This window comes from Arachis ipaensis, chromosome B8 (genome assembly GCF_059453495.1).
Source record: "Arachis ipaensis isolate K30076 ecotype BB chromosome B8, ASM5945349v1, whole genome shotgun sequence".
Classification (NCBI taxonomy): domain Eukaryota; kingdom Viridiplantae; phylum Streptophyta; class Magnoliopsida; order Fabales; family Fabaceae; genus Arachis; species Arachis ipaensis.
This window is the reverse complement of record NC_142443.1, coordinates 66,927,523-66,946,993: the sequence shown is the minus strand read 5'-3', so window position 1 is coordinate 66,946,993 and position 19,471 is coordinate 66,927,523. Positions and strand designations below refer to the sequence as shown.

At 38.1% G+C, this 19,471-nt stretch overlaps 1 protein-coding gene across 1 annotated transcript in view; it reads right to left on the bottom strand.

The window, feature by feature from the left end:
* Positions 1–1,621: 1,621 nt before the first annotated feature.
* The window catches only part of LOC148548424 (uncharacterized), a 31,102-nt gene continuing 13,252 nt past the window's right edge, over positions 1,622–19,471 (bottom strand). The window contains exon 3 of the mRNA XM_088495615.1: positions 1,622–2,562. Within this exon, the coding sequence (XP_088351741.1) occupies positions 1,622–2,562 (941 nt within the window). The remainder of the gene's footprint in view (positions 2,563–19,471) is intronic.

The window sequence follows — 19,471 nt, the reverse complement described above, 5'->3', positions numbered from 1 at the left end:
CAATAACATTTCTCCTTTTCCATCATTCTTTCAAGAGCCAACAATTTTAACATTCATAAACAACAAATTCAAAAATATGCACTGTTCAAGCATTCATTCAGAAAACAAAAAGTATTGCCACCACATCAAAATAATTAAACTGTTTTAAAATTCGAAATTCATGTACTTCTTGTTCTTTTGTAATTAAAAACATTTTTCATTTAAGAAAGGTGATGGATTCATAGGACATTCATAGCTTTAAGGCATAGACACTAAGACACTAATGATCATGTAATAAAAACACAAACATAGATAAACATAAAGCATAAAAATTCGAAAAACAGAAAATAAAGAACAAGGAAATTAAAGAACGGGTCCACCTTAGTAATGGCGGCTAGTTCTTCCTCTTGAAGATCTTATGGAGTGCTTGAGCTCCTCAATGTCTCTTCCTTGCTTTTGTTGCTCATCTCTCATAATTCTTTGATCTTCTCTAATTTCATGAAGGAGGATAGAATGCTCTTGGTGTTCCACCCTTAGTTGTCCCATATTGGAACTTAATTCTCCTAGGGAGGTGTTAATTTGCTCCCAATAATTTTGTGGAGGAAAATGTATCCCTTGAGATGAATCTCTCCATCTCCCATGACTCGGAGGTGGAAGCTTTTGCCTTCCCTTTCCTCTTTCAAGAGGTTTCTCCGGCCTTAGGTGCCATAAATGGTTATGGAAAAACAAAAAGCAACGCTTTTACCACACCAAACTTAGAAGGTTTGCTCGTCCTCGAGCAAAAGAAGAAGGAAGAGAGTAGAGGAAAATGAAATAGAGGAGATGGAGGGGGGTTAGTGTTTCGGCCAAGGGGGAGAAGCAGTGTTTAAGATGTGTGAAAATGAAGAGGTGAAGATGGGTTTATATAGGAGTGGGGAGAGGGTAAGGTTCGGCCATGTATGGGTGGGTTTGGGAGGGAAAGTGGTTTGAATTTGAATAGTGAGGTAGGTGGGGTTTATGATGGATGGATGTGGATTGGTGAAGGGTTTATGGAGAAGAGGGTAGGATTTTGATAGGTGAGGGGTTGTTGGGGAAGAGATATTGAGGTGATTTGTGAAGGATATTTGGGGAAGAATATTATGAAAAGGTGTGAAGAAGAGAGAGAGTGAGTTGAGGTTGGTGGGGATCCTGTGGAGTCCACAGATCCTGAGGTGTCAAGGATTTCTCATCCCTGCACTAATTAGGCTTGCAAAACGCCCCTTGCTGCCAATCCTGGCGTTAAACGCCAGGTTGCTGCCCATTTTTGGCGTTTAACGCCAGCCTCTTGCCCTTTTCTGGCGTTAAACGCCAGTCTGGTGCCCATTTCTGGCGTTAAACGCCCAGAATGGTGCCAGACTGGGCGTTTAACGCCCATTCTGCTGCCCTTACTGGCGTTTAAACGCCAGTAGGCTTCTCCTCTACGGTGTGCTATTTTTCATTCTATTTTTCAGTTTTTTTTTTTTGCTTTTTCAATTGTTTTTGTGACTTCACATGATCATCAACCTACAGAAAACATAAAATAACAATGGAAAATAGAAATTTAACATAGATAAGTAAAATTGGGTTGCCTCCCAACAAGCGCTTCTTTAATGTCAGTAGCTTGACAGTGGGCTCTCATGGAGCCTCACAGATACTCAGAGCATGATGATGGCCTCTTAACACCAAAATTAGAGTTTGGTTGTGGCCTCCCGCCACCAAACTTAGAGTTTGAATGTGGGGGTTTTGTTTGACTCTGTATTGAGAGAAGCTTTTCATGCTTCTTCTCCATGGTTACAGAGGAAGATCCTTGAGCTTTAAACACAAGGGAGTCCTCATTTACTTGAAGGACCAATTCTCCTCTGTCAACATCAATTACAGCTTTTACTGTAGCTAGGAAGGGTCTGCCAAGGATGATGGATTCATCCATACACTTCCTAGTATCTAGGATTATGAAATCAGCAGGGATGTAGTGGTCTTCAACCTTTACCAAGACATCCTCTACAAGTCCATAAGCCTGTTTCCTTGAATTGTCTGCCATCTCTAGTGAGATTCTTGCAGCTTGTACCTCAAGGATCCCTAGCTTCTTCATTACAGAGAGAGGCATGAGGTTTATGCTTGACCCTAGGTCACACAGAGCCTTCTCAAAGATCATGGTGCCTATGGTACAAGGTATTGAGAACTTTCCAGGATCTTGTCTCTTCAGAGGTAATTTCTGCCTAGTCAAGTCATTCAGTTCTTTGGTGAGCAAGAGGGGTTCATCCTCCCAAGTCTCATTACCAAATAGCTTGGCATTTAGCTTTATGATTGCTCCAAGGTACTTAGCAACTTGTTCTTCAGTAATATCTTCATCCTCTTCAGAGGAAGAATACTCATCAGAGCTCATGAATGGTAACAGGAAGTTCAAAGGAATCTCTATGGTTTCTGTATGAACCTCATATTCCTTTGGTTCCTCAAAGGGGAACTCCTTACTGGTCAGTGGACGTTCCCTGAGGTCTTCCTCACTGAGAATCACTGCCTTTTCACTCTCTCCAGGTTCGGCCACACCAGGTAAGGTTATGGCCTTGCACTCTCTTTTGGGATTCTCTTCTGTATTGCTTGGGTGAGTGCTAGGAGGAGTTTCAGTAATCTTCTTACTCAGCTGACCCACCTGTGCCTCCAAATTTCTAATGGAGGACCTTGTTTCATTCATGAAACTTAGTGTGGTCTTAGATAGATCAGAGACTATGGTTGCCAGGCCAGAATGGCTCTGTTCAAAATTCTCTGTCTGTTGCTGAGAAGATGATGGAAAAGGCTTGCTATTGCTAAATCTATTTCTTCCACCATTATTGTTGAAGCCTTGTTGAGGCTTCTGTTGGTCTTTCCATGAGAGATAGGATGATTTCTCCATGAAGGATTATAGGTGTTTCCATAGGGTTCTCCCATGTAATTCACCTCTGCCATTGCAGGATTCTCAGGATCATAAGCTTCTTCTTCAGAAGATGCTTCTTTAGTACTGTTGGATGCAGCTTGCAATCCATTCAGACTCTGAAAAATTATATTGACTTGATGAGTCAATATTTTGTTCTGAGCCAATATGGCATTTAGAGTATCAATTTCAAGAACTCCCTTCTTCTGAGGCGTCCCATTGTTCACAGAATTCCTCTCAGAGGTGTACATGAACTGGTTATTTACAACCATTTCAATGAGTTCCTGAGCTTTTGCAGGGGTTTTCAGATGAAGAGATCCTCCTGCAGAATGGTCCAATGACATTTTTGACAACTCAGACAGACCATCATAGAATATACATATGATGCTCCATTCTGGAAGCATGTCAGCAGGACACCTTTTGATCAATTGCTTATATCTTACCCAAGCTCCATAGAGGGACTCACCTTCCTTCTGTCTGAAGGTTTGGATTTCCACTCTAAGCTTGCTCATCTTTTGAGGTGGAAAGAATTTGGCCAGGAAAGCACTGACCAGCTTTTCCCAAGAGTTCAGGCTTTCCTTAGGTTGTAAATCCAACCATGTTCTAGCTCTGTCTCTCACAGCAAAAGGGAAAAGCATAAGCCTGTAGACCTTGGGATCAACTCCATTGGTCTTGATAGTGTCACAAATTTGCAAGAATTCAGATAAGAACTGATGGGATCTTCCAATGGAAGTCCATGAAACTTGCAATTCTGTTGCATTAGAGAAACTAATTGAGGCTTAAGCTCAAAGTTGTTTGCTCCAATGGCATGAATTGAGATGCTTCTTCCATAGAAATTGGAAGTTGGTGCAGTGAAATCACCAAGCACCTTCCTTGCATTGTTGTTGTTGGGTTCGGCCATAGTTGTTTTCTCTGTTTCGAAAATTTCAGTTAGGTCCTCTTTAGAGTATTGTGCTTTAGCTTCTCTTAGTTTCCTCTTAAGAGTCCTTTCAGGTTCAGGATTAGCTTCAACAAGAATGCCTTTGTCCTTGTTCCTGCTCATATGAAAGAAAAGAGAACAAAAAAGTATGGAATCCTCTATGTCACAGTATAGAGATTCCTTCATGTGAGTAGAAGAAGAGGATAATAGAAGAAGGAGAAGAGAAAAATTCGAAAATTAATAAAAATATTTTTTTGTTTTTATTTTAAATATTAATTAGAATTCAAAAAAAGAAAAATTAAATTAAATTAAAATTTAAAACAATTAGTTAATTAAAAAGAATTTTGAAAAAGGGGGAAGGAGTTTTCGAAAATTAGAGAGAGAAAATTAGTTAGGTGATTTTGAAAAAGATATGATTGAAATAGAAGATTTTTAAAATCAAATAGAAAGACAGGTAGTTAATTGAAAAAAAAGATTTGAAAATCAAATTTGAAAAGATAGGAAGTTAGAAAAGATTTTGAAAATTGATTTTTGAAAAAGATATGATTGAAATGATTGAAATTATTTTGAAAAAGATTTGAAAAGGAAATTAAAAAGATTTGATTTTTGAAGAAGATTTTGAAAAATTTTAAGCAAGAATTCAAAAATATAAAAAGGAAATTGAAGAAGATTTGATTTTGAAAAAGATTTGAAAAGATAGAATTTTTAAATTGAAATTTATGAGTAAAATAAGGAAAGATATATTTTTTTTTTTGACTTTTTAATGAGGAGAGAGAAGAACAACTAAATGATGCAAAACATAAAAATTTAAGATCAAAACTAATAATGCATGCAAGAACACTTAGAATGTCAAGATGAACACCAAGAACACTTTGAATGTCAAGATGAACACCAAGAACTTATTTTTGAAAATTTTTTTGTGAAAAGAAAAACATGCAAGACACAAACTTAGAAATTTTCAATTTAGACTCTAATAAATCTAAAATGCATATGAAAAATAAGAAAAGACACAAAACAATAAAAATTAAAGATCAAACATATAAAATCATCAAGAACAACTTGAAGATCATGAAGAACACATGCATGAATTTTTGAAAATTTTTAAGAAAAGTTAAAAAGATGCAATTGACACCAAACTTAAAAATTGACACAAGACTCAAATAGAAAACACAAAATATTTTTGGTTTTTATGATTTTATTGAATTTTTTTTTGGTATTTTTTTCGAAAATAAGAAATAAAAAGCTTAAAATTAAAATAAAATTACCTAATCTGAGCAACAAGATGAACCGTCAGTTGTCCAAACTTGAACAATCCCCGGCAACGGCGCCAAAAATTTGGTGCACGAAATTGTGATCATCAATGGCGCCAACAGCTTGGTACGCACAATTGTAATCTCAACTCTTTGTCACAACACCGTACAACTAACCAGCAAGTGCACTGGGATGTCCAAGTAATAAACCTTATGTGAGTAAGGGTCGATCCTACGGAGATTGTCGGCTTGAAGCAAGCTATGGTCATCTTGTAAATCTCAGTCAGGCAGATTTAAATGGTTATGGAGAATTGATAATTAAAATATGAATAAAACATAAAATAAAGATAGAGATACTTATGTAATTCATTGGTAGGAATTTCAGATAAGCGTATGAAGATGCTTTGTTCCTTATGAACCTCTACTTTCCTATTACCTTCTTCCAATCATTCGTACTCCTTTCCATAGCAAGCTTTATGTTGGGTTTCACCGTTGTCAATGGCTACCTCCCGTCCTCTTAGTGAAAATGTTCCAAATGCGCTGTCACCGCACGGCTAATTAGCTGTTGGTTCTCGATCATGTTGGAATAGGATATATTGATCCTTTTGCGTCTGTCACTACGCCCAACACTCGCGAGTTTGAAGCTCGTCACAGTCATCCCTTCTCTGATCCTACTCGGAATACCACAGACAAGGTTTAGACTTTCCGGATCTCAGGAATGGCTGCCAATTGATTCTAGCCTATACCACGAAGGTTCTAATCTTAGATTAGAAACCCAAGAGATACACATTCAAGCTTGTTTGCATGTAGAACGGAAGTGGTTGTCAGACACGCGTTCATAGGTGAGAATGGTGATGAGTGTCACGGATCATCACATTCATCATGTTGAAGAACGAATGGATATCTTAGAACATAAATAGGCTTGAGTTGATTAGAAAAACAATAGTACTTTGCATTAATTCATGAGGAACAGCAGAGCTCCACACCTTAATCTATGGTGTGTAGAAACTCCACCATTGAAAATATAAAAGTGATAACGGTCTAAGCATGGCCGAATGGCCAGCCTCAAAGGTCTAAGGACTAAACGTCCAAAGATGAAAATACAATAGTAAAAGTTCCTATTTATAGATAACTAGTAGCCTAGGGTTACAGAAATAAGTAATTAATGCAGAAATCTACTTTCGGGCCCACTTGGTGTGTGCTTGGGCTGAGCATTGCAGCTTTCATGTGTAGAGACTTTTCTTGGAGTTAAACGCCAGCTTTGGTGCCAGTTTGGGCGTTTAACTCCAGCTTTTATGCCAGTTCTGGCATTTTGACGCCAGAATTTCTATGCTGACATGGAACACCGGTTTGGGCCATCAAATCTCGGGCAAAGTATAGACTATTATATATTTCTGGGAAGCCCAGGATGTCTACTTTCCAACGCAATTAAGAGCGCACCAATTGGGCTTCTGTAGCTCCATAAAATCTACTTCGAGTGCAGGGAGGTCAGAATCGAACAGCATCTACAGTCCTTTTTCAGCCTCTGAATCAGATTTTTGCTCAGGTCCCTCAATTTTAGTCAGAAAATACCTGAAATCACAAAAAAACGCACAAACTCATAGTAAAGTCCAGAAATGTGATTTTTAATTAAAAACTAATACAAATATAATAAAAACTAACTAAAATATACTAAAAACATACTAAAAACAATGCCAAAAAGCTTATAAATTATCCGCTCATCAGTGATCTGTGGCACCAGAATCAGTGATCCAAGTATTCAAGAATGAATCTCGATTTGAAGAATTGTTAATAGTAGAAAAGGTATTGAAAGAACAAAGATAATGAGTAGTTGGATTTGGCAAAAGCTCAAGTTGGTTCGAAGGACGAGCTTCTTCATTGAAAGGAAGTGCCATGAAAGAAAAGTGTTGGACTGACGAAAGGTCCAAAAGAGGCTTCGGATGAAGTTGTTGGTGTGCCCTTTCTCCTTGATCCATGGATATCAGCAGAGCTCAAGAGGAGCTCCGATACCATAATAAAATTGTGAAAGAATAGGAAAATAAAAGATTGTGAAAGAAGAAGATGAAGAAATTTTATTGATTGTTGATTGAATGAATTGTAAACTCTGAAGGTAAAACTAAGTATATATAGAGTATTGGCCTATGAAAGATAAAAGTAGATAAAGATAAGATAGAGATAAAGATAAAGATAACTATAAGATAAGATAAAGAGCAAATTATAATTTAATTTGTGTATTCTGTTGGGCTGAATTTGTGGACCGTGAGACGTCTTTATTGTTGTCATGGGTTAAGGTGGAAGAGTGGTTTAATAGATATCTTTTCCATTGCTAATTTGCATCTGATCAGGACCATTGTATTCTGATCTAGAGAGCAAATTTGAAGGATTATGTGTTATGTGGTATGAAGCACATGAATCGGAATACCAAGAAGGGTCAGTGATGGAAGAAGGGGCAACAAATATGCTGATGGATTGTGAAAAGATGATGCTGGTGGTGGTGGAGTAGAAGTTGTAGGACTGCTTTGTGATACTGAAGAGGGTGATGAATTAGTGCCAAAGGAGTCAAATCTTGATTATTGATGTTGAGAAGATAGTAGTATTTCTTAGTTAAATATGTGAAAGAAGTGCCAAGCAATATGGCCAATTCTTCTACATATTTGACACGGTGGTTTTAGAGATTAGTAGAATGATCTACCATCTCTTTAGAATCTACCACCATTTCTACCTCCTCTATGCCCTCCATTGCCATGATTGAAATTTGGTATGGTAGGATATGATGATCGAGTAAGATTGGCTTGAACCATTGTAATTTTTGTTTTTCTAAACTTTTCGTGTATCCTCATGTGTTAACAAGAGAGTTTGAACCTCACATAGGGTAAATGTTTCTAGTTTTGCATTGATTGTTGTAACAAGCATTTGATAGTCTTCATTAATCCTTCTAAAATAATTTGTATTTGCTTTTCAGTTTTGACGTATTTTTCAAGAGTTGCTAGAAAATCTACAATTGTTTTGATCTTGGAAATGTAATCTGATGCTGAAAGACCTTATTTCTTATTCCTTTCAACTGATTTTTCAATTGTTTAATTCTGAATTTTGTTGACTCTTGAAAATAATCTGGTATCTTTTTCAAGATTTGATAACTGTAGGTGCATCCCACCATTTTTGGTTTGAAGACCGAATCCATCGAAGTCAATAACCATGATATAAGATTTTGATCATCTTGAATCCATTGAGTGTATTGTTAAGATTCAATATATGTTCTTTGATATTTTTATTTTTATAATGTTGTGGAATCTTTTTTTTGTGTAAATGATCTTGTAAACATTGTCCTCTTATGGCTGTAAGAGCTTGTTATTCTCATATCTTGGGATTATTCTCACAAAGTTTATCCTGAATCGGATTGAATGGCCTTTGAGTAAGAAACTGTGTTAAAATTAAATTGTTGAAGATGCTATTGTTTGAATTGACAGCCATGTTTATTGAAGATGGAGATTCATTAGCATGAGATGCTATGGATCAATAAGAACTTTGGCTCTGGTTACCATAAAAGAAACATGAAAACCTGATAACTTGAAGAACAAGGAACTTGTTCTTTAGAGAATGCATAAATAGAAATGACGCATAAAAGAGTGAAAAAAGTATTTTGAACTGAACTAAAGAACATTGAAATACATGAACTACTCTATTACAAATAATAAGGAGTTCTATTTATACATAATGCTAGCAGAGTAGCTATAACTCGATACACACGACAACAAACTTAAGGGGTTGTTTGGATTTATAGGAAATGAAGTGGGGAAAATGAGAAGAAAGAAAAAGGGCGAAAAAGTGAAGTTTTTGTTGTTTGGATGGGGAATGAAAATTTGGTGAAAAGAAAAAATATGAGATGGTTCCATAAAAAAATTTTCTCTCCATAGATGAGATGAAAATAGAAGGAAAATGGATAAAAGTTAGTGAAATTACAAATTCATCATTTGATTAATAAAGAAAACAAAATACTTAAGGATATTAATATAATTTTAAACTATTATAATTTTTTCTCTTTCACTTTTCTTTCCATCCAAACACAAAAAATTTTTCGGTCTATATTTTCTTTCTATCCATTTTTTCTTCATCCAAACAACACACAAATAACTATTTTTTCTTCCAAATTCTTTTTTCTCATTTTCTTTCCTCTTATTTTCTTTCCTTTCATTTTCTTTCCTATATCCAAACAAAGTGTAACTAATAGTTAGCTAATTCTAACAGAATCTGTTTTGAACTCTTTACTATTTTAGGTCGTGCTACTGTATAGATGGAAGTTCATACAGATTTACAGATATTTTTTTCTATGCATCTTTTGTTAACGCGTGTTGTCTCTATTTTACAAAATGGAGCAGGTTTTCAGCAAATTGCGGGCGCTCATGGAATGGTCGGCCGAGCCGAGTTGGTAGCATGAATTAGAACGTGATTTAATTGTGCTGGGTTCCGTAGGTGCCTGCTTCGCAAGTTGGGCCTTGTTGGTCGTTCCAAAAAAGAAATAGATGAAATGGATGCAGGTCAGGTCTTCAGATCACTCTTCTCCTCTCGTGAAAGTGATGAGCGGATAATTTATACGCTTTTTGGCATTGTTTTTATGTAGTTTTTAGTATGATTTAGTTAGTTTTTAATATATTTTTATTAGTTTTTAAATAAAAATCACATTTCTGGACTTTACTATGAGTTTGTGTGTTTTTCTGTGATTTCAGGTAATTTCTATCTGAAATTGAGGGACCTGAGCAAAAATCTGATTCTGAGGCTGAAAAAGGACTGCAGATGCTGTTGGATTCTGACCTCTCTGCACTCAAAGTGAATTTTATGGAGCTACAGAAGCTCAAATGGCGCGCTCTCAATTGCTTTGGAAAGTAGACATTCAGGGCTTTCCAACAATATATAATAGTTTATACTTTTCTCAAAGATAAACGATGTAAACTGGCGTTCAACGCCAGTTCCATGTTCTTTTCTGGCGTTAAATGCCAGAAACAGGTTACAAGTTGGAGTTAAACGCCCAAAACAGGCTACAACCTGGCGTTTAACTCCAGAAACAGCCTAGGCACGTGTAAAGCTCAAGTCTCAGCCCCAGCACATATTAAGTGGGTCCCGGAAGTGGATTTCTGCACTATCTATCGTAGTTTACTCATTTTCTGTAAACCTAGGTTACTAGTTTAGTATTTAAACAACTTTTAGAGATTTATTTTGGATCGGATGACATTTTTAGATCTGAACTTTGTATCTTAGATGGTATGAGTCTCTAAACTCCATTGTTGGGGGTGAGGAGCTCTGCTGTGTCTCGATGAATTAATGCAACTATTTATGTTTTCTATTCAAACACGCTTGTTTCTATCTAAGATATTCATTCGCACTTCAATATGATGAATGTGATGATCCGTGACACTCATCACCATTCTTAACCTATGAACGTGTGCCTGACAACCACCTCCGTTCTACCTTAGATTGAATGAATATCTCTTGGGTTCCTGGCTCATGAGTCTGATCACCTCTCCTGACAACAGAACTTTCAGATCCGTGAGACCAGAGTCTTCGTGGTATAAGCTAGAATCCATTGGCAGCATTCTTGAGATCCAGAAAGTCTAAACCTTGTCTGTGGTATTCCAAGTAAGATCCGGGAAAGGATGACTGCAACGAGCTTCAAACTCGCGAGTGTTGGGCGTAGTGACAGACGCAAAAGGATCAATGGATCCTATTCCTTCACAAGTGAGAACCGACAGATGATTAGCCATGTACATGGACCTTTTTCACTGAGAGGACGGATGGTAGCCATTGACAACAGTGATCCACCAACATACAGCTTGCCATGGAAGGAGCCTTGCGTGCGTGAAGAAGATGACAGTAGAAAAGCAGAGATTCAGAAGACAAAGCATCTCCAAAACTCCAACATATTCTCCATTACTGCATAACAAGTACTATTTAATTTATGCTTTTTACTCTTCATAAATATAATCACTCTTATCATTGATTTCCTGACTAAGAATTACAAAATAACCATAGCTTGCTTCAAGCCGACAATCTCCGTGGGATCGACCCTTACTCACGTAAGGTATTACTTGGACAACCCAGTGCACTTTCTGGTTAGTGGTATGAGTTGTGAAAAGTGTGATTTACAATTCGTGCACCAAATTTTTGGCGCCGTTGCCGGGGATTGTTCGAGTTTGGACAACTGACGGCTTATTTTGCTGCTTAGATCAGGAAAAATTTCTCTTTCTTTTTGGTTTAGAGTCTTCTATTATTGTTTCTGGTTAAAATTTTAAAATCATTATTTGATTTTTCTAAATTATTTTCGAAAATCTTCAAAACCAATAACTTCATAATTTAGTCTTCTGTTTGAGTTTAGTTTCATATTTTAAGTTCGGTGTCCTTTGTGTTCCTATTTTCCTAAATTTTCTTTTATTTTATTAGTCTCTCTTAGTGTTCATTTTGATATTCAAAGCTTCCTTGTTTGTTTTCCTTGTTTTGATCTAAAAATTTTAAGTTTGGTGTCGTTTTTACTATTTTTCTCTTTCTTCATTAAATTCAAAAATATTTTCCTTTTTTATTCTAATTGATTTTCGAAATTTTCCTTTAAAAATTCAGATTTTTATTTTAAAACTTTATATTTTGTCTTATCTTAGTTTTAAAAATTCAAAATTCAAATCTTTTTTTGAAAATCATATTAAAAAATTTTCGAATCTTTTCAATTAATTAGTTAATTCAATATTCAAATTTCTTTTTAATTCACTTTTTTTTAATTTTCAAAATCTATATTTTGTCTTATAATTATTTTACTTTATTTTATTTCATTTTTTCGATTATTTTTAATTAAATAAAATAAAAATAAAAATATATTTTACTTGCAATTCACAACATCTCCCTTTCTCCATCATGGATCTAAGTGGAAATGAACAGTCAAGAAGGACTCTGGGGTCATATGCTAACCCCATTACTACTGCATATGGGAGTAGCATCTGTATACCTCCCATCAAAGCAAGCAGTTTTGAGCTAAATCCTCAGCTCATTGTCATGGTGCAGCAAAATTGCCAATATTTTGGTCTTCCACAGGAAGAACCTACTGACTTTCTGGCGTAGTTCTTGCAAATTGCTGACATAGTGCGTGACAAGGAGGTAGATCAGGATGTATACAGGCTGTTACTATTTTCGTTTGCTATAAAAGATCAAGCTAAGAGGTGGTTAAATAACCAACCCACAGCAAGCATAAGAACATGGGCACAGTTATCAGACAAATTCCTAAATCAATATTTCCCTCCAAAAAGGATGACACGGCTAAGGCTGGACATCCAAGGCTTTAAACAAGAGGATGATGAATCTCTTTATAATGCCTGGGAGAGGTACAGAGGGATCCTAAGGAGATACCCCTCTGAAATATTTTCAGAGTGGGTGCAATTAGACATCTTCTACTACGGGCTTACAGAGAAAGCTCAGGTATCTCTAGACCACTCAGCTAGTGGATCTATACACATGAGAAAAACTATTGAAGAGGCTCAAGAGCTTATTGATATAGTTGCTAGAAATCAGTATCTATAGATAAGTAGTGGGTCCTCCATAAAAGAAAAAGCCGAAGCAGTATCTACCAAACTTGGTCTTCCAGAACAAGTTGCTGAATTCAATCAACAATTGTGTTTTCTAACAAAACAGCTAGCAGAATTTAAGGAGATGCTACAAGACACTAAAAATACTAATAAAAATATGGAAGCACAATTGAATCAGACAAAACTGCAATTATCAAAGCAGATAATAGAAGAGTGCCAGGCAGTTCAATTAAGAAGTGGAAAAACATTAAATACCTCACTTCAGAGCAGCAGAAAGCCAAGAAAAGAACAACTGACAGAGGATGAGCAAAATATTATCCAAAATCCCTCTGAGGGCAGTAAGAGCCCAGAGAGGAATAACTCTGGCGTTCAAACGCCAGGAACAGGCAAGGAGCTGGTGTCAAACGCCCAATGGAAGCTCAGATCTGGCGTTTAAATGCCAGAAACAGGTAAGAAGTTGGCGTCCAATGCCAATCCAGCTTCCAACCCTGGCATTTAAACGCCAGTGAGGGATCAGACACACACAAGTGCTGATAGCAACCCCTCTAAAAAGGCTTTTCCAACCACCTCTGTAGGAAATAAACCTGCAGCAACTAAGGTTGAGGAATACAAAGCCAAGATGCCTTATCCTCAAAAACTCCGCCAAGAGGAGCAGGATAAGCAATTTGCCCGCTTTGCAGACTATCTCAGGACTCTTGAAATAAAGATTCCGTTTGCAGAGGCACTTGAGCAAATACCTTCTTATGCCAAGTTCATGAAAGAGATCTTGAGTCATAAGAAGGATTGGAGAGAAACTGAAAGAGTTCTCCTCACTAAAGAATGCAGTGCAGTCATTCTGCAAAGCTTCCCAGAAAAGCTTAAAGATCCCAGGAGCTTTATGATACCATGCATATTAGAGGGTAATTGCACCAAGACAGCTTTATGTGATCTTGGGGCAAGTATCAACCTAATACCTGCATCCACTATCAGAAAGCTTGGTTTAACTAAAGAAGTCAAACCAACCCGGATATGTCTCCAACTTGCTGATGGCTCCATTAAATACCCATCAGGCATGATTGAAGACATGATTGTCAGGGTTGGGCCATTCACCTTTCCGACTGAATTTGTAGTGCTGGAAATGGAAGAGCACAAGAGTGCTACTCTCATTCTAGGAAGACCTTTCCTAGCAACTGGACGAACTCTCATTGATGTCCAAAAGGGGGAAGTAACCCTGAGAGTCAATGAGGATGAGTTTAAGTTAAATGCTGTCAAAGCCATGCAGCATCCAGACACACCTAAAGACTGCATGAAAGTTGATCTTATTGACTCTTTGGTAGAGGAGATCAACATAGCTGAGAGTCTCGAATCAGAGCTAGAAAACATCTTTAAAGATGTCCAGCCTGATCTGGAGGATTCAGAGGAAATAAAAGAGCCTCTGAAAATTCCTTAGGAAGAGGAAAAACCTCCTAAACCCGAGCTCAAACCACTACCACCATTCCTGAAATATGTATTTCTGGGAGAAGGTGACACTTTTCCGGTGATCATAAGCTCTGCTTTAAATCCACAGGATGATGAAGCACTACTTCAAGTGCTAAGGACACACAAGACAGCTCTTGGGTGGTCCATAAGTGATCTTAAGGGCATCAGCTCAGCAAGATGCATTTACAAGATCCTATTGGAGAACAATGCTAAGCCAGTGGTTCAACCACAGAGGCGGCTAAATCCAGCCATGAAGGAAGTGGTGCAGAAAGAGGTCACCAAATTACTGGAGGCTGGGATTATTTATCCTATTTCTGATAGCCCTTGGGTAAGCCCTGTCCAAGTTGTTCCCAAGAAGGGAGGTATGACAGTGGTTCATAATGAAAAAAATGAACTGGTTCCTACAAGAACAGTTACAGGGTGGCGTATGTGTATTGACTACAGAAGGCTCAACACAGCCACCAGGAATGATCACTTTCCTTTACAATTTATAGACCAGATGCTAGAGAGACTAGCAGGTCATGAATATTACTGCTTTTTGGATGGTTATTCAGGCTATAACCAAATTGCAGTAGATCCTCAGGACCAAGAGAAAACAGCATTCACATATCCTTCTGGAGTGTTTGCCTACAGAAGGATGCCTTTTGGTCTGTGCAATGCACCTGCAACCTTTCAGAGGTGCATGCTCTCTATCTTCTCTGATATGGTAGAGAAATTATTGGAAGTCTTCATAGATAACTTTTCAGTATTTAGAGACTCATTCAGCTCCTGCCTTGACCATTTAGCACTTGTTCTGAAAAGATGCCAAGAGACTAACCTAGTTTTAAACTGGGAAAAATGTATGGTGACTGAAGGAATTGTCCTTGGGCATTGGTGCACGAAATTGTGATCATCAACAATGGCGCCAAAGGACTTAGAGCTCTTAAACATGAATCACACTTTATCACAATTCCGCACAACTAACCAGCAAGTGCACTGGGTCGTCCAAGTAATACCTTACGTGAGTAAGGGTCGATCCCACGGAGACTGTCGGCTTAAAGCAAGCTATGGTCACCTTGTAAATCTCATTCAGGCGAATTCAGATGGTGATGGAGAATTGATAATTAAAATATAAATAAAACATAAAATAAAGATAGAGATACTTATGTAATTCTCTGGTTGGAATTTCAGATAAGCTTATGAAGGTGCTTTGTTCCTCCTGAACCTCTGCTTTCCTATTGCCTTCTTCCAATCATTCATACTCCTTTCCATGGCAAGCTTTATGTTGGGCATCACCGTTGTCAATGGCTACTTCCCGTCCTCTCAGTGAAAATGTTCCAAATGCGCTGTCACCACACGGCTAATCATCTGTCGGTTCTCGATCATGTTGGAATAGGATCCATTGATCCTTTTGTGTCTGCCACACGCCCAACAATCGCGAGTTTGAAGCTCGTCACAGTCATCCCTTCCCAGATCCTACTCAGAATACCACAGACAAGGTTTAGACGTTCCGGATCTCAGGAATGGCCGCCAATAATTCTAGCCTATACCACGAAGGTTCCAATCTTAGATCAGAAGCCCAAGAGATATACATTCAAGCTTGTTCATGTAGAACGGAAGTGGTTGTCAGTCACGCGTTCATAGGTGAGAATGGTGATGAGTGTCACATAATCATCACATTCATCATGTTCTTGGGTGCGAATGAACATCTTAGAGAAGAAATAGACTTGAGTTGAATAGAAAAACAATAGTACTTTGTATTAATTCATGAAGAACAGCAGAGCTCCACACCTTAATCTATGGTGTGTAGAAACTCCACCGTTGAAAATACGTAAGAACACAAGGTCTAGGCATGGCTAAATGGCCAGCCTCCCAAAGAGGGTTCAATCATCAAAACATGATTCTAGGATGATCAAAAGATGAAAATACAATAGCAAAAGGTCCTATTTAAAGATAACTAGTAGCCTAGGGTTTACAGAAATCAGTAATTAATGCAGAAATCTTCTTCCGGGCCCACTTGGTGTGTGCTTAGGCTGAGCGTTGAAGCTTCCATATGTAGAGACTTTTCTTGGAGTTAAACGCCAGCTTTTGTGCCAGTTTGGGCGTTTAACTCCAGCTTTTGTGCCAGTTCCGGCGTTAAACGCCAGAATTCTTGAGCTGACTTGGAACGCATGTTTGGGCCATCAAATCTCGAGCAAAGTATGAACTATTACACATTTCTGGAAAGCGCAGGATGTCTACTTTCTAACGCAATTGAGAGCGCATCAATTGAGCTTCTGTAACTCCAGAAAATCCACTTTAAGTGCAGGGAGGTCAGAATCCAACAGCATCTGCAGTCCTTTTTCAGCCTCTGAATCAGATTTTTGCTCAGGTCCCTCAATTTCAGCCAGAAAATACCTGAAATCACAAAAAAACACACAAACTTATAGTAAAGTACAGAATTGTGATTTTTATTTAAAAACTAATAAAAATATAATAAAAACTAATTAAAATATACTAAAAATAATGCCAAAATGCGTATAAATTATCCGCTCATCACAACACCAAACTTAAATTGTTGCTTGTCCCTAAGCAACTGAAAATCAAATAGGATAAAAAGAAGAGAATATACAATGAATTCCAAAAACATCTATGAAGATCAGTATTAATTAGATGAGCGGGGCTTTTAGCTTTTTGCTTCTGAACAGTTTTGGCATCTCACTTTATTCCTTGAAGTTCAGAATGATTGGCATCTATAGGAACTCAGAATCCAGATAGTGTTATTAATTCTCCTAGTTAATTATGTTGATTCTTGAACACAGCTACTTTATGAGTCTTGGCCGTGGCCCTAAGCACTTTGTTTTCCAGTATTACCACCGGATACATAAATGCCACAGACACATAACTGGGTGAACCTTTTCAGATTGTGACTCAGCTTTGCTAGAGTCCCCAATTAGAGGTGTCCAGGGTTCTTAAGTACACTCTTCTTTTTGCTTTGGATCTCAACTTTAACCACTCAGTCTCAAGTTTTCACTTGACACCTTCACGCCACAAGCACATGGTTAGGGACAGCTTGGTTTAGCCGCTTAGGCCAGGATTTTATTCCTGTGGGCCCTCCTATCCACTGATACTCAAAGCCTTGGATCCTTTTTATCACTCTTGCCTTTTGGTTTAAAGGGGTATTGGCTTTTTCTGCTTGCTTTTCTCTCCTTTTTTTTATCTTTTTTCTACAAGCTTTTCACTGCTTTTTCTTGCTTCAAGAATCAATTTTATGATTTTTCAGATCATCAGATAACATTTCTCCTTTTCCCATCATTCTTTCAAGAGCCAACAATTTTAACATTCATAAACAATCAAATTCAAAAATATGCACTGTTCAAGCATTCATTCAGAAAAACAATAGTATTGCCACCACATCAAAATAATTAAACTATTTTGAAATTTGAAATTCATGCACTTCTTTTTCTTTTTCAATTAAAAATATTTTTCATTTAAGAAAGGTGATGGATTCATTTTCATAGCTTTAAGGCATAGACACTTAGACACTAATGATCATGTAATAAAGACACAAACATAAATAAACATAAAGCACAATTTTCGAATAAAAAAACAGAAAATAAAGAACAAGGAAATTAAAGAACGGGTCCACCTTAGTGATGGCGGCTTGTTCTTCCTCTTGAAGATCTTATGGAGTGCTTAAGCTCCTCAATGTCTCTTCCTTGCCTTTGTTGCTCCTATCTCATGGTTCTTTGGTCTTCTCTAATTTCATGGAGGAGGATGGAATGCTCTTGGTGCTCCACCCTTAGTTATCCCATGTTGGAACTTAATTCTCCTAAGGAGGTGTTGATTTTCTCCCAATAGTTTTGTGGAGGAAAATGCATCCCTTGAGGTATCTCAGGGATTTCATGATGAGGAGTTTCCTCATGCTCTTGTCAATGAGTGGGATCTCTTGTTTGCTTCATCCTTTTCTTAGTGATGGGCTTGTCCTCACCAATGAAGATGTCTTCCTCTATGTCAATTCCAGCTGAATTGCAGAGATGACAAATGAGATGAGGGAAGGCTAACCTTGCCACAGTGGAGGACTTGTCCGCCACTTTGTAGAGTTCTTGGGATATAACTTCATGAACTTCTATTTCCTCTCTAATCATGATGCTATGAATCATGATAGCCCGGTCTATAGTAACTTCAGACCGGTTGCTAGTGGGAATGATTGAGCATTGGATGAACTCCAACCATCCCCTAGCCACGGGCTTAAGGTCATGCCTTCTTAGTTGAACTGGCTTCCCTCTTGAATCTCTCTTCCATTGAGCGCCCTCTTCACAGATGTCCATGAGGACTTGGTCCAACCTTTGATCAAAGTTGACCCTTCTAGTGTATGGGTGTGCATCTCCTTGCATCATAGGTAAATTGAATGCCAACCTTACATTTTCCGGACTAAAGTCTAAGTATTTCCCTCTGACCATTGTAAGCCAATTCTTAGGGTCCGGGTTCACACTTTGATCGTGGTTCTTGGTGATCCATGCATTGGCATAGAACTCTTGAACCATTAAGATTCCAACTTGTTAAATGGGGTTGGTGAGAACTTCCCAACCTCTTCTTCGAATCTCATGTCGGATCTCCGGATATTCGCCCTTTTTGAGCTTAAAAGGGACCTCGGGGATCACCTTCTTCTTGGCCACAACTTCATAGAAGTGGTCTTGATGCACCCTTGAGAGGAATCTCTCCATCTCCCATGACTCGGAGGTGGAAGCTTGTGCCTTCCCTTTCCTCTTTCTAGAGGTTTCTCCGGCCTTTGGTGCCATTAATGGTTATGGAAAAACAAAAAAGCTTTAGCTTTTACCACACCAAACTTAGAGGGTTGCTCGTCCTTGAGCAAAAGAAGAAAGAAGAGAGTAGAAGAAGAAGAAATAGAGGAGATAGAGGGAGCTTAGTGTTTCGGCCAAGGGGGATAGGTAGTGTGTATGTTGTGTGAAAATGAAGGAGTGAAGATGGGTTTATATAGGAGTGGAGGGGGGTGATATGGTTCGGCCATTATGGGTGGGTTTGGGTGGTAAAGTGGTTTGAATTTGAATGGTGAGGTAGGTAGGGTTTTATGAAGGATGGATGTGAGTGGTAAAGAGAATGGTGGAATTTGATAGGTGAGGGGTTTTTAGGGGAAGAGGTATTGAGGTGATTGGTGAATGGGTGAAGAAGAGAGAGAGAGGTGGGGTAGGTGGGGTCCACAGATCCTGAGGTGTAAAGGATTTCTCATCCCTGCACCATGTGGCGTGTAAAACGCCCCTTGCTGCCAATCCTGGCATTAAACGCCAAGCTGCTGCCCATTTCTAGCGTTTAACGCCAGCTTCTTGCCCATTCCTGGCGTTAAACGCCAGTCTGGTGCCCATTTCTGGCGTTAAACGCCCAGAATGGTGCCAGACTGGATGTTTAACGCCCATTCTGCTACCTT